The sequence below is a fragment of the Cervus elaphus genome, chromosome 5, assembly GCF_910594005.1.
Source record: "Cervus elaphus chromosome 5, mCerEla1.1, whole genome shotgun sequence".
Classification (NCBI taxonomy): domain Eukaryota; kingdom Metazoa; phylum Chordata; class Mammalia; order Artiodactyla; family Cervidae; genus Cervus; species Cervus elaphus.
In genome coordinates, this window is record NC_057819.1 from 18,071,594 (window position 1) to 18,085,563 (window position 13,970).

General features: G+C 47.8%; 1 protein-coding gene and 1 long non-coding RNA gene across 3 annotated transcripts in view; both read left to right on the top strand.

Moving 5' to 3' along the window:
* The first annotated feature begins 1,068 nt into the window (after positions 1-1,068).
* The window catches only part of HVCN1 (hydrogen voltage gated channel 1), a 32,715-nt gene continuing 19,813 nt past the window's right edge, over positions 1,069-13,970 (top strand). The window contains exons 1-3 of one of the 2 annotated variants that reach the window (XM_043901865.1): positions 1,069-1,629; positions 1,706-1,788; positions 6,672-6,711. In XM_043901865.1, coding sequence (XP_043757800.1) covers positions 6,691-6,711 — 21 coding nt within the window. In that variant the 5' untranslated portion in view covers positions 1,069-1,629; positions 1,706-1,788; positions 6,672-6,690. The remainder of the gene's footprint in view (positions 1,630-1,705; positions 1,789-6,671; positions 6,712-13,970) is intronic. The other variant, XM_043901864.1, reaches the window with a different exon arrangement.
* On the top strand, positions 6,719-7,275 carry LOC122693904. Its single transcript, XR_006341062.1, has 2 exons — positions 6,719-6,915; positions 7,113-7,275. It is a non-coding gene; the product is annotated as an uncharacterized LOC122693904 (long non-coding RNA).

Sequence of the window (13,970 nt, forward strand, 5' to 3'; positions counted from 1 at the left end):
CCTTACATGGCAAAAGAACTTTGTAGACGTGATTAAGTCAAGGATCTTGAGACTATCGATTGTTCAGTATATCAGATTGGCCCAGTATAATCACAAAGGTCCTTTTAAGAGGGAGGGAAAGGGTCAGATGTAGAGAAGAGATGTGATGGTGAAAGAAGAGGTCAGGGTGATTAGCCAGCAGCTGAGGAATGCAAAGCAGCTGGAAAAGGCAAGGAATGGATCCAGCCCCAAACCCGGCTCAAGTTTTCAGAAGAAATACAACGCAGCCCTGACAACACCTTGACCGGCCTGGACCTCTGACCTCCAGTGCTTTGCTGTTTTAAGTGTTATCCTTGTGTTATGTTAAGCCACTAGGTTTGTGGTAACTTGTTACAGTGGCCACAGAAACCTACTAACGGTACAACTCCAGGGAGTTGTGACTGCCCCCCCTCACCAACTAAACCAGGAGCAGGGAGGTGTGTAGAAGACAGATGCCTTCAGGTCTTGGAAGTTTGGGACCAGTGATACTTTGGGGGAAGATGGAGGCTAACGGAGTAACTGAGACCAGTGTGAATCATTCCAGAAAGAAGGTCTAGACAGAGTCCTGGGGAAGTCTGGGAGAGGGAGGGCGCGCAGGGGAGGAATGGTGCAGCTGAGCCAGGGGGTGAGCACTAGTCACAAAGCAAGGGTGCGCTCTGCCTCCAGGCCGGAAGGCTCCTCCCTCTTGTCAATGCCAGCACCTCCTCTTCACCTCCAGCCTCATCCACTCCCCCAGTCCAGGGGCTTTCTGACAGCTCCGAAGTTGGCCACCCGCTTAGGGCATTCTGCCCACCTTCCACCCCCTGCCTACAGATACTGTGCAGGGGACACTCAGCTAACGCTTAAGTAATCAGGAATTGGGGAGTGGGGATTGGAGGGAGCGAACCGGAGCCAGCCGGGCTTCACCGAGTGTGTGGTGGGGAAGGGGTGGACCCGCGGGCAATACATCCCTGTCGGAGGAAGGAAGTGGCTCCCTCCTCCTGCCCCTCCCCTTAGGGTCTCCGGGGCCAGGATTCTCGTGATTCGCGATTGGCTCCCACGGGCGGGACCTTTGTCCGTCTGCGGGATTGCAGGAGGGCCAGGCCAGGCTCGGGCCTGAGGAGCGGGGAGGGGGGTGGAGGGGGGCGCAGAGACCAGCGGGGAGACTGACAGACAGGCAAAAACGAGGGCAAGGGGGCCGAGAGCCGGGCCGGAGCTCCCCGCCAGCCGCGGACTGAGTTATTAGAGGGCGGGCGGCAGGAGGGGGCGGGAGGAAGGAGCGGGAGGAGGAGCGGGCGGGGCGGCCCTGCAGACGCCGAGCTCGCAGTTGCTGCGGTGGCCGCGGGCAGGCCGGGCGCAGGGTAAGTGCTCCGGGGCTGGCCCGGGGCGCGTGACCCTTTTTCGAGCCCTCCCAGCCCGAGCCGAGCCTCCCAGGGACCCCCCGCGGGATCCCAAGGGTGCCCGGTTGCCCTCGGTTCTAGCGTTTCCCAGCTCAGGGCAACGCGGGCAGGCAGTGATAACCCAGGGGCCCCCTACAGAGGGGAAGGACAGGAGACAAAGCGTGCACCTCACCTTGAAAACGAGGGTGTGGACGAAAGCTACCCTTTTGTATGGAGTGATTCCCTGGGCCAGGTGCGTTCACTTCCTCACATGCCATGAAGCAGCAGCAACAGGTGAGCTAGGTACCATCCTTGTCTCCCTCTTACAGGTGAAGATACCAAGACTCAAGGAAGCCAAGCTACTCGCCAGGGGGTCACACCGCCCACAGAGGCAGAACCGGAACTCACCCAGGTCGGTGTGAACACCTAAGTCCTCTTACTCATCAGGCCTGCCCTGCCTGGGTCCTACACCCTTGGGAAACGGCAGGGAGAGACCAGTGCTGGGAATAGGGGAAGAGGCCAGGGTGAGCCTACCTGCTTATCACTGCAAAAAGAACTTTGTGGACAGCAAATCCTTCAGCTGGGTAGGGGGTGCCAAGGAATAAGAACAGTGCTTTGGGGGCCAGGTTAAACTCCAGAGAGGAGGCATGGTGTAGCCCCCTGGTCCAGAAACTCCCAGGCTTGTACCAGCACCGGCGCTGGGCACAGGGCGCTTTGCAGGTTTAGCGATGGGACTTCAATTTTCCATGCCTCAGTTTCCTTGTCTTTTTCCTTTGCTTATCCTTAACCTCGGGATTAAGCTTGGTACCTGCCTCAGAACCTTGCTGAGGAGACTAAATGAGATGGTTGGTGTGAAGGCCTAGCCCGGTGCCTGACTCAGGCTGGGCCCTGTCTCCACCTGTCTCTGCCCGTCTGAGAGCACTTCTCTGTCCTGCAACCCCAAGTCGCTCAGAGCTATGTGAGATCTGCAGTGTTTTCGGCAGCCGCACCAGCAGCTGAAAGCTTCTTGAGTAAGACCAAGGCTGGGGACCATGACACCTTCCTCTCTGACTTGGAAGGAAAGGCCAGCAGGGACAGGGTTTTGAAAATCTTCAGGCTGAGGCTTGCACAATTCCAGAACTACCCTGTAGTCCCCGATCCCGCCCTCAGCACCAGCTTAGCAAGAAGGAGGAAGGCCTAGGGTATTCTTACTCCAAAACCTGCTCTTTTCTTAATCCCCTCCATCTCAGCCAGCCGCAGGTCCTACGCCTCAGCATATTGTGAATCTGGTCACTCCTCTGCATCCCCACCTTCACCCACAGACCCTCAGCACTGTCTTCTGAAATCTCTGCACAGCTGGGCCTTGATTGATTCCTGACTCTTCTCATTCCTCTGCTCACTGCAGCCATACTGGTGTCCTCTTCCTTCCTTGGACATACGAAAAGCTCTCTCAGGGTCTGTGCACATACCCTTCCTTCTCCTGGTAACACTCATCCCTTCCATCTTCTTGGGACGTACTTGCAACTCAGAGACCACCATGAAAGTCACCTACTTGGAAGCCTTCCCTGCCCACCCCAACCTGCAGGAGCCACTCTTTGCTTGCCCTTTGTTGCATTACTGTTCTTCCTTCCAAGTGATGTTACCTTATTTATGTGTTTCTTGGCTAAAATGTCAGTTTACCAGGGCCCAGACCTTTTTCTTGTCTCTTCACTTAGGATTCCCCAGAAGCCAGGGCCATGCCTTGCACTGAGTTGTCGTTGTTGTTTAGTTGCTAAGTCATGTCTGACTCTTTGTGACCCCATGGACTGTAGCCCACCAGGGTCCTCTGTCCATGGATTTCTCCAGGCAAGAATACTGGAGTGGGTTGCCATTCCTTTCTGCAGGGGATCTTCCTGACCCAGGGATCAAACCTGTGTCTCCTCCATTGGCAGGCAGATTCTTTACCACTGAGCCACCTGGAAAGCCCCTTGCACTGAGTAGAAGTTCTGATAACTGTACAATTGCAGGCAGTGTGCGCAACCATTATAGTTCTGCTTCTCGTTGCTTAACAACCTTCTTTCTACATTTCTACACAAGCCTCAGAATTGTCATTCCTCCTACTGCCTTCTTCAGCTTTTCCCTATCATGGGACCTTGCTGCTGTTATCAGGTTCTAGCCATTTTCCAACTTTACTTAAAACAGTGTGATCCAAATTGCACTTTTTTTTCTTGCTTTCAAATTTCTTTTTAACTTTATTTTATATTGGAGTATAACCAGTTAACAATGTTGTGATAATTTCAGGTTCAAATGATTTTTGAGTCATAGTCTCCAAACTGGTGTGTTCCAGTCAAGGGTCATCCTAAAGGCATACACTACTTATTACCAGGTGGCTGTTTAGAAAAATTATCCCCAGCAGTATGTGCAAGTTTCCCTGCAGTCCCCTGAGCATGGGGCTTTTTTTTTTTTTTCTCATTTTTATTTTGTCTAGTATAATGGGGAGGTCATGGCACGTTTAAATTTTCCGTTGCTTGAATGAGTGAATCTGGGTGTTTTTCTATGCATGCGCTAGTTCTGTTTCCTGTCCTGCGGAGGAAGGAAATCTCCAGGGCACCTGAATTTTTCCCTTCACCTTCACTTGTGATGGTGGTTCCACTTGAGCCCCATCTCATGAGCAGGGTGAGAACCCCCAGGGGCTGGAACAGGAACACACCCAGGTGAGCTGTGCTGACTGCAGAGGCTGCTCTGCCAGTCAACCAGCAAGAAACCGAGAGTCCCTTGTGCCCTGAGCATGCTACCGTGGGGAGAGAAATAACTCTTTTTTATTTTATTTTTTTAAGTCTTCGTGATTTTTTTTTCAAAATGTTAATATTTTTTAAGTTATAAAAGGAGTACATGACATATAGGCACTTCCCTGGTGGCTCAGATGGTAAAGAATCCGCCTGCCAATGCTGGAGACCAGGGTTTGATCCCTGGGTTGGGAAGATCCCTCAGAGAAGAAAGTGGCAACCCACTCCAGTGTTCTTGCCCGGAGAAACCCATGGACAGAGCAGCCTGGTGGGCTACAGTCCACGGGGTTGCAAAGAGTTGGAAATGACTGCGTGACACAACGTATAAGGTTATTCATTGAAATGCTGGGGCAGCAAAAGATTGGGAAGCAATCTAAATGTTGGTTGCTAGTGGGAACTACACACACTCCCTCAGGGGAATCCCGCGCAGTCACCCAAAGGCTGCATTTGCTCTAGAACATCCTGTGAAAGACCGTCTCTGGCTCACTGTGTTAGTCTCCTGTGGCCACTGTAACAAAGGATCGAAAATCTGATGGCTTAAAAGAACAGAAATTTATTATCTTACAGTTCTAGGGGTCTCTCGCCCCAAATCAGTCACGATATGGCGAGATCAAGGTCTTGGCAGAGCTCTGTTGCTTCTGGAGGCTCCTAGAGGGGAATCTGTTTCCTTGCCTTTACCAAATTCCAGAGGCTGCCCTTACTTATTTTTTAGATTTTTAATTGGAGTATAATTGCTTCGCACTTAGTTTGCGGTGTTAGTGTCTGCTGTATAACACGAATCAGCTATGTGTATACATACACCTGCCAATTTCACTCTTCTAGGTGAGCTCCCTGTGCTACACAGCGTCTTCCCACAAGCTATCCATTATATCTTATTTTGTTTTTACTCATAACCCCATTCCCTCAATCTTCAACGCAGCATAACATCAAATCTCACTCTGACTCCAGTCCCTGCTTCTGTCATCACATCTCCTCCTCTTCTGGTCCTCTGACTCTACTTGTGAAGACCCTTCTGATCACACTGGGTCCACCTGGATAATGCCCCATCTTGACGTCCTTCATCTCCTTACGCTTGCAGAGTTCCTTTTGCCATGTAAATGGGCACATTCACAGGTTCTGGGAATTTGGACCGTGCATCTTTGGGCAGGGCATCCTTCAGCCTCCCACACCCTAAAGGGAAATAAACAAGATTCAGAGCTGTGTGAGAGCTCACATTTAAAGGGGAAAAAAGAATAAATAAGACTGTGCTTGGGAAGACATAGAATACCTCCAAAGGCTACATGGGAAATTGATAGGAGAGGATGTTTCTGGGAAGACGAGGAATAGAAAGACTTATCATAGTATATCTTTTTGTGTCTAATTTTTTTGCTGTATATGTCACCTACATTAAAAATAAGCTTTAAGAAGTCACACATAGTCATTGTAAAAGTTCAGACCTTTCAGAAAGAAGCCAAGAGAGAGAGAATACCCACCACACCCTCAAATCTCCAGCAGTAACCACTGTGAAGAATTCAGCTCCATCCCTAACAGATTTTTTTTAATGCATATATCATCTTTTCACATGGATGGGATCATATTATGCTACAAAGTAATGGGAGACTTGTTATATTCCTCACATCTTTCCTCATCCACCTATGGACATTTAACAGTACTGGATGTACCATAGATGTACTGTGACTGACTTGACCAGACCCTCAGGGGTGAACATTTAGTTAGATTCCTTGCTGCTTTCCAGAGCAATCTCAACACTAACATATGTCTGCCTGGTTCCTAATTGGAGTGAAATGCACATCTAATTAAATTTTTTAAAAATTAAGTTTTAAAGTGAGCAGTTCAGTATCATTTAATACATTCCTGATGTAGTACACCTACCACCTCCATCCAGTTCCAGAATATTCTCATCACGTCAAAGGGAAACTGTGTCCCCATTAGGCAGTCACTCTCCTGTTCCCCTCTCCCCCAGTTCTGGGCCACCACCAGTCTGCCTTCTGTCTGTATAGATTTGCATATTCTGGATATTACACATCAGTGGAACCATGTAATATGTGACATTTTGTGTCTGGCTTCTTTAACTTAACATAGTGTTTTAGAGGTTCATTCATGTTGTAGCATGTGTCAGTACTTCGTATCTTCTTTCTTTTTTGTTAAGATATAATTGACATACAACTTAGTTTCAGATGTACAACATAATGATTCGATAATTTGTATGTATTGCAAAAGTACTTCATTTCTTTTTATGGCTGGATAACACTTCATTGTATAGATATAACATCTTTTACTTATCCATTCATATGATAATGGGCATGGATTGTTTCCATCTTTTGGCTGTGAATATTTGTGTGCATGTATTTGAGTTCCTGTTTTCAGTTCTTTGGGTATATACTCAGGAGGTCATCCTTCTACATATGGCTTGAACTTTACTATTTACTGTTTTCAGACACTATTAACTTAAGCAAGTTAAAAATAGTTTGTAAGAAAGTGTTGGAAAACACATACTAAGGCAAATGCTGGCAGGATGACAGATCTGGACAAATGTTTTCTTATTTTCCAGATCCTGAGAAGACAGAAAGATGGCTGCCTGGAATGAAAAGGTAAATTAATTCAGGTGGACTAGCATAGTTAATGGACCTCCCAGCCTTGAGAAGATAATTGTTTGACGTTTCTAACAGGATGGAGGGAAAACACGTGTTCAGGGTGCTTGCACCATACCAAAGTGTTTAAAGTCACAGAGGTGAAAGCTACGGGAGGAACCTCAAGATAGCCTCAAAATCAAAAACAGACTGTTCAAAGCCCAGGTCTGCATTTTAATAGCCCTCTATCCTTTGGTCACACCCTCACTTCTCTGAGCCTCAGTTTCCTTATCTGGAAAATGGGGCCAAGTTATCACCCTTGTTCCTGAAGGCTCATCCAGAGAAGTTGAGGAGACAATGGTCTCAGAATGCGAGGACAATACTGAGCTCATCAGGACTCCTCCCGACCATTTATTTTACAGGTAGAGATACTTGGAAACAGAGAAGGAAAGCTACTTGCTCAAGATCAAACAGGAAGTGGCAGAAATGGGCTTCCAACCTAGCCTGATGGCAAAGCGAATGCTCTGCCTCCTGTATTGTGTGGCTGTCCAGAGTGGGACTAATAAATTCTGTCCTTGATATCTGGGACACAGGCTTGTTCGATTTGAAGAGACATTGGTTGTGAAAGGTAGGGCAAGGTGGAAAGATGTTGGCTTCCGTTTCAGCTGTTCTCTTGGAGTTTCTAGGGGCCTGGCCAGGTGGAGTTGTCAGGGCAGCGCCAGAGGCTCAGGGTAGCAGCAGAGTAATGGGGCAGAGGACTATGGGACGATGGTGATGATCTTGCATTTTGTCAAATCGGTGGCCTCTTTAATTGTAAGAGTATTTCTGATTTAAAGCTGTTTATAGTGTGGGAGGGGGAAGTGACCAATGGCCCTTACAACATGCTACCAATTCTGATCTCAGAAGTGTTGAAATAAGGGGGAAATGTCCATCTTTGCATTAATGAAATTTGGTGGCATTTCCAGTAGAGGATGACGATCACCCTCCGTATTGTTGTGGCAATTCTTGATAAGATATCGTAAGCTTAGTGCCTGCCACCCAGTAACAGGTGCTCCTTGAGTTCCAGCTATGATTACCACTCACAGAAAGGCAAATGAAACAGTTTCCTTTGTTTATCGCTCCCTACGACGAGGCAAAACAAAAAAGCAAGCGGAAATTCTCAATGATGGTTTTGCTGTGGTGAAACTGGCTCTCTGCTGCATCTCACGAGGGGTTGGATCAACCCACACAACTGCTGGAAAAAAACTTGACTGGGTGTATCAGGAGTCATGAAAATGGTCATAATCAAACCTGGTCATCTCACTTACGGGAAAGGAAACAACCCACAGAAAGGCAAAAGTATCATTTACAGCACAATTTAGAAACATATGTGTTTCTTAGTCTGTAAGATGCCCTTGACCGTCAATGCATCATGATTTCATGTGCTGTGAAGGAGAAAAGGGCCCGCCTGTTCACTGTGATCTAATGTGACCCAGCACTGGCACTGGGCGGTTGTAGGACAGATTTCAGAAATGTTGACATGTGCAAAAATGGGGCCTTTGAATTGGTGGTAAAGATGCTAAAAATGAACAATCAGAAAATACAATAATGAGAACACTGACTTCTGTGGTTAATAAACCTTGGCCATTAAAAAGGCATAAGTCTGATGCATATAAGTAGTGGGGGGGGGGAGATACAAAGTTGTCTGCAGCCTTTGATTATCATTGTAAAAGACAGATTAGAGAGTGAGATGGGTAGATAAGTAGATGATAAATTTGGTGTGTTGGAATTATCAATTTGTTTTTCCTCATGTTTTCACAATAGTAATACTAAAAGAAATAGATGTGGAGTGACGGTCTGCTCACTGGGGTGAATGACAGCAGGTAAAACTTGGGCATCCGGGTGGGTCAGGAGGTCTGGCTGCAGGGACAGGTCGCAGGAGTTGGGGTGAAGATACAGAAACATCAGGGCAAGCAGTGTGTTGGAATGCAGAACTAGGGACACACCTCAGGGGACCCCTGGGGGTGGGAGCCTGTCTTTCATCATACAGAGGCCAAAACAAGGGGCGGTCCCAGCCACGTTGTTGGGCAGCTAGGGAAGATTGGACCAGAACCACTTAGAGCAAATAAGCCTCTTACTGGTTCTAAAACACATTCCTTTTAATAATTTACCCCAGTGAAGTTAATTAAGTTTTTAAAAAATTATTTTAATAGGATTGCATTTAGGAGCTATTTAATCATCCATCCCCTCTAGCTTTAGGGAGCAAAATAGCTCTGTTGTAGGAGAAGCTGGTGGGGTTTTTAGCCATGGTTCAGACCTGATTTGCTGTAGCCGGCTCTAATCACAAGGGGCCCCCAGCAGGCTCTGGACAGCTGCCCTCCTAAGAGGCCCTCCCTGCCCCTGCCCACCTCTCTGAGCCTCCCTTTTCCTTTTTTGTAAAATGGGAACAGTGAGGATCAAACAAGATGGCGCCTGGAGAGCACGTAGCAGCATGCCATCCTAATACACAGGAACTGCTGACGCCGTCATGAGGATCAAGTGGGTTTTCGGCCCATCAGCTGACCTAGTCCTCAGCTCAGTCACCTGTCACCAGCCACATCTGGGCAACCTGGTTGCCGGGTGTGCTTAGAAATCCTTGTGGCCCTTTGGCACCTTTCTCATAAGGTGTTTGGGGGCACCAGGTTCATTCATGATGCTGGTTCTTGACCTTGACTGCACACTGGAGATCCCAACCACCCAGGCCACTCCAGGCCAACTGAATCAGTCTTGGGGCCTGGGAGCCAGGCACTGGGGTTTGTTTGTTTGTTTTTTAAAGCATCCAAGTGGTTCCAATGTGCAGCAGGTCTGAGAGCCATTGGTTAAACTGCAGCTGCACTGGCCTCCTTCCAAGGACTGAGCCACAGTGGGGCAAGAAAGAGGGGTGCCCTGAACTCTTATTTATCTCATCTTTTCCACAGCTGAAGCGTCACTAAGATGTTGGGGGGTGGGGTGGCCCAGATGATTCAGTCATACTGGTGATAGGCCCTAATTTCTAGCTGGGTAACTATATATTTTTCCTTCTATGCTTTCATTTCTTTCTATGCTTTCAAAACACAAAGAGCAGCCTGACTTATGCTTCCCAGTTAACATGGCCAAATCACAGACTTGGGGCAGGACTGCCAGCTTTCCAACAGCTATCCTCTCCCTCCCCCAGGGAAGCAGACAAAATACGTCCTGCTGTACCCATGTGTTTCAGACTCAACCCATTGGTGATTCCTGAAATCCATTAATGGGCTTCAATCAGCCTTTTAAAAAATAGAACAGAGTGGAGAACTTAAGTCTCTCACATATTAACTTTAATGTTGATTATAGAATGTATATATGTTAGCGTGTCCTAAGTGGCAGGGTATAAAATGTGTTTCTTGTTGAGTAACACCGGGCTGAACTCCCGACTCAGTGCTGGCCTTCTTCACCAGCTGAGTCCAGAGCAGTGTTCGTGGAGGTCATGGGGGAGGGAGGGGATTCTGGGCCAGGCAGCCTGGCTCCGAATCTGAGCTCTACATCTCACTGGCTGTGTGGCCTGGGGCAGATTGCTTGGCCTCTCTGTTCTCAGTCTCCGCACCTATAAATGAAGAGGATTCCATCTCCACCTCATAAAGTTGTTGCTGTGTGTTGCCACGGGCTTCTGCACAGAGCTCAGAAAATGGCAGGTGCTTTGGCGATAGTTCCAATCTCTGCAGTTTGCACTACCTTAAATACTAACTCCCGCATCGCCTCCCCAGCCTCATGATCATTTTGCCAGGTCAACAGACTCTTCCATCAAGGCAGGAGGGATTCTGACCCAGAGGGAATGGAGAGGAAAGTTGGAGAATGCATCTCTGGGGGCACCTGGGCTGCTGGTCAGGCTTCTCAGTCTGCAAGCAGCAACCCCCCCACCCCACAATCTAGTCAGCCGTCGCGGTGGTTATTTTCATGAACCTCAAACTTCCTCCCCACCCTAGAGAAGGAAAAGCTGCTACGCTTATTTAAAGACTTCCCTGATTTTAAAAATAGGCATTCCTCAGAACACAAATCCCTGGGGACTAGGGGGTGGGGAGGTGGTGGTAAGAGAACGTGACCGGCTGGGGTGCAGGAGTCCCCCAGGAGGAGAGATTTGCTCGAGGGATTTGTTCCACCCTCCAGGTATGTTTAGTGGGAACCTGCAGTCTTCCAGGCATGAGGGCTGTGGAGAATGTAGCATGAGCAGGGGCCCACCCACCCAGCCCCCTAATGAGAAGCTGGGGAGGAAGCAGACTCCATTATACAAATGGGTGCACCCGTCTTTATTGCGGGAGGTATGGGCCATGGGTGAGTGCAACAGGGGAGGTACATGGTCAGATTCCTGGAGCTGGGGTGCTTGAGAGAGACCTCCTGCAGGAGGCAAAGAAAAATGACAAGATGGCATTCCTGACAGAGAAAATCACATGTGCAAAGGGCCTGTGGTTGAAGGAACATGTTGAGTATGGAGGGCTAATGGAGACCATGTGGCCAGACCAGAGACCAGTGACAGGTGAGATCAGATAAACAGCCAGAGGTCACAGCCTGTGCAATGACTGTAGGTCTCGGGAAGGCACTTTGGTCTTTTTTTTTTTTTTTTTTTTCGCCTTACCATGCCACACAACTTGTGGGATCTCAGTTCCCTGACCAGGGATCGAACCCTGGGGCCTCAGCAGTGAAACCATAGAGTCCTGACCATTGGAGTATCAGGGAATTCCCTGTGTCTTTAAAATCAGTGGGAATCCCAAGGAGAGTTTCAAATGAGGGCCCCAAGATCACTCCAGGTTCAGTGATTCACTGGGAGGGCTCATAGGACTCCACACACAGTTCCACTCATGGCTAAGATTTTTACAAGGGAAAAGGGAAAAGGTACATGAGTTGAAGTCCAGGGGAGATCAGGCACAAGCTTTCAGATTCCTCTCCCATGGGAGTCACATAGGACTTGTTTAATTCCTCCAGCAGCAAGTTGTGACAACACACGTGAAATGTTATCTGCTGGGAGAGCTTGTTGTTTTTTTTTTTTTTGGGGAGAGCTTGTTAAGAGACTCAGCACTCAAAGTTTTTATTTGAGAGGTGATCACATGGGTGCCTTCCAAACTCCAGAAGTTCCAGTCTACCCTGAGGAAAGCAGGTGTTCAACATAAACCGCAATGTCTTTTACAAAAACAGTCCAGCACAATGAGCTGTTCTCACCAGATGAGAACCCTACTGAAATACAAGTTCCCAGATTCCAGCCAGGGGCCAGGCAGACTTTTCTAAGGCCACAGCCCCAGGCCTTTTCTGCACAGGGAGTGACATGATTTTGTTTCAAGGAGTGCTCTCAGGCTGTTGACAAGAGTGTAAGAGTGATGGGGAGAACAGTGAGGGGCTGGTACATCTTTCAAGTAAAATGTGCAGGCTGGGGCAGGGAGGTGGCAGAAGATGACAGAAGTAGGTGATGGATTCAAGGGTTATTTAGATGCTAAAATGCACAGGGCTTAGTGATTAGGTGAGCTTTGTGGGAGAGAGAGGGAAGGCAGGGATTGGGACAACATCTCTGACCCTGCCTGGGTGGATGTTAAGACTCCCTGGACCCAGAAGGTAAGAGATGCAAGTCCATCGACTGTCCACTGGATGGTGGTGATTGCCATGTGGCAAGTCCTCATTTTCCCCTACTGAGGGAGGGAGGATTGCATCTCAGAACCTTGATTCCACTTCTTTCAATATCATCATTCTTGTTGCTTTAAAAATCAGCTCTTCTGGCATGTTTTCCTCTCATTGACAGAGCATCTCAGAAAGAACAAAGCTAGTAGAATTGAGTTCATATGTCAGCTTTACTACTTAGGTTTGTTTTCAAAAACTGTACATGAACAAGTTCTCAGTGCAAGAAATTAAAACAACAAACAGGTAGATATTAGGTTGAACCACATAACTGTTGGTTTCTACCAGTTTTGATCTATAAAAATGGTAATTTTTAAGGAAGTCTTGTTTCAGTAAAGTTTTCTTGGATTATATCTTGAACCATTCTGTTCCATCATTTTGGTTCTCTTTTTTAGGGATTTCAGTTATGTATATATTGGATGTGTGTGTGTGTGTACATATATTTTCTTCCTCCCTTCTCCCCTCACCCTTTGTTCTCTGTAGGTTAGATCTGACTCCAAAAATGGCTATTTCTTATTGTTAAACCTAACAGGGAAAAAAAAAGTTTCTCTTCAGCTTCCTACGCAGCCCCAATCCCTTTTGCTTCACAGAAGTAACAGTTTGGTTTGGGTTGTTCATTTGTTTTTAACAAACATGGAATTATACATTCTGGTCTGGTTAGGGTTAGAGTTAGTACGGTGCCGATTTTCACTTGACCATAGTTGAGAGACACATTTCTGTGTCGGTCCCTGAAGCCACACTGATGTAGGGCATTCTTCATGGCTGTGTGGTATTCCATAGTGTGGGTCTGCCACAGCATATTTAACCATGGACCTTAAGGTTATAACAGGACTGCAGTGAGTACATGTGTGAGTGTCTGTGCTTGTGCGTGCGTCCCTTGTGTCAGGTCAAACAATACGGACATTTAAAAGTTTGTAGAAACTAGTTTAAGGCTGATCCTTTCTTTGCTCCCATGCACATTGGGGAGACTCAAATATCCTTTGAAAAGATGAAAGAAACTGCTTCATCGCCCTCCTAAGAAGGGCATACCCATTTCCATGCCCACCAGGTGGTACAGAGACATGCCTTCCTTCCTCCACTTCTGTCACCCTGCTACATCAGGTGACTCTGGGCAGTAGATCTCTCCTCCCTGAACCTCAGTTTCCCCTTCTGTAGCATGGAGAGACTGCCTCTCCCTGCCCAGCCAACTTCTCAGGATTATTGCCAGCATCCAGTGAGAGCAAGAGGACATGGAAGTGGCCGATACGCTGCAAGCAAAAAGAAGCTTCTTCTAAGTGGTTTTGTTGACCTCCAAAGGAGCCTGCTTCATCCCAGGAGTGTGGGACGGGTGTGTGGCCCATGAACATAAAGGGGGAGAGAGCACTTGGTCTGTGGCACCCTTGAGCTGACTTGACCACACCCGCTCTGTCTTAGCTTCCTGGGTTTGCCATAACAAATGACCACAAACCAGATGGCTTAAAACAACAAATTTATCCTCTCAGTCCTCAAGGTCAGAGTTCTAAAATCAAGGAGTTGGCCAGCTCAGTTCCTCTGGAGGCTCAGAGGGAGGGTCGGCTCCATTTCTCCTAGTTTCTGGTGCGTACTTGCTAAGTTGCTTCAGTTGTGTCTGACTCTGCAACCCTATGGACTGTAGCCCTTCAGCCGCC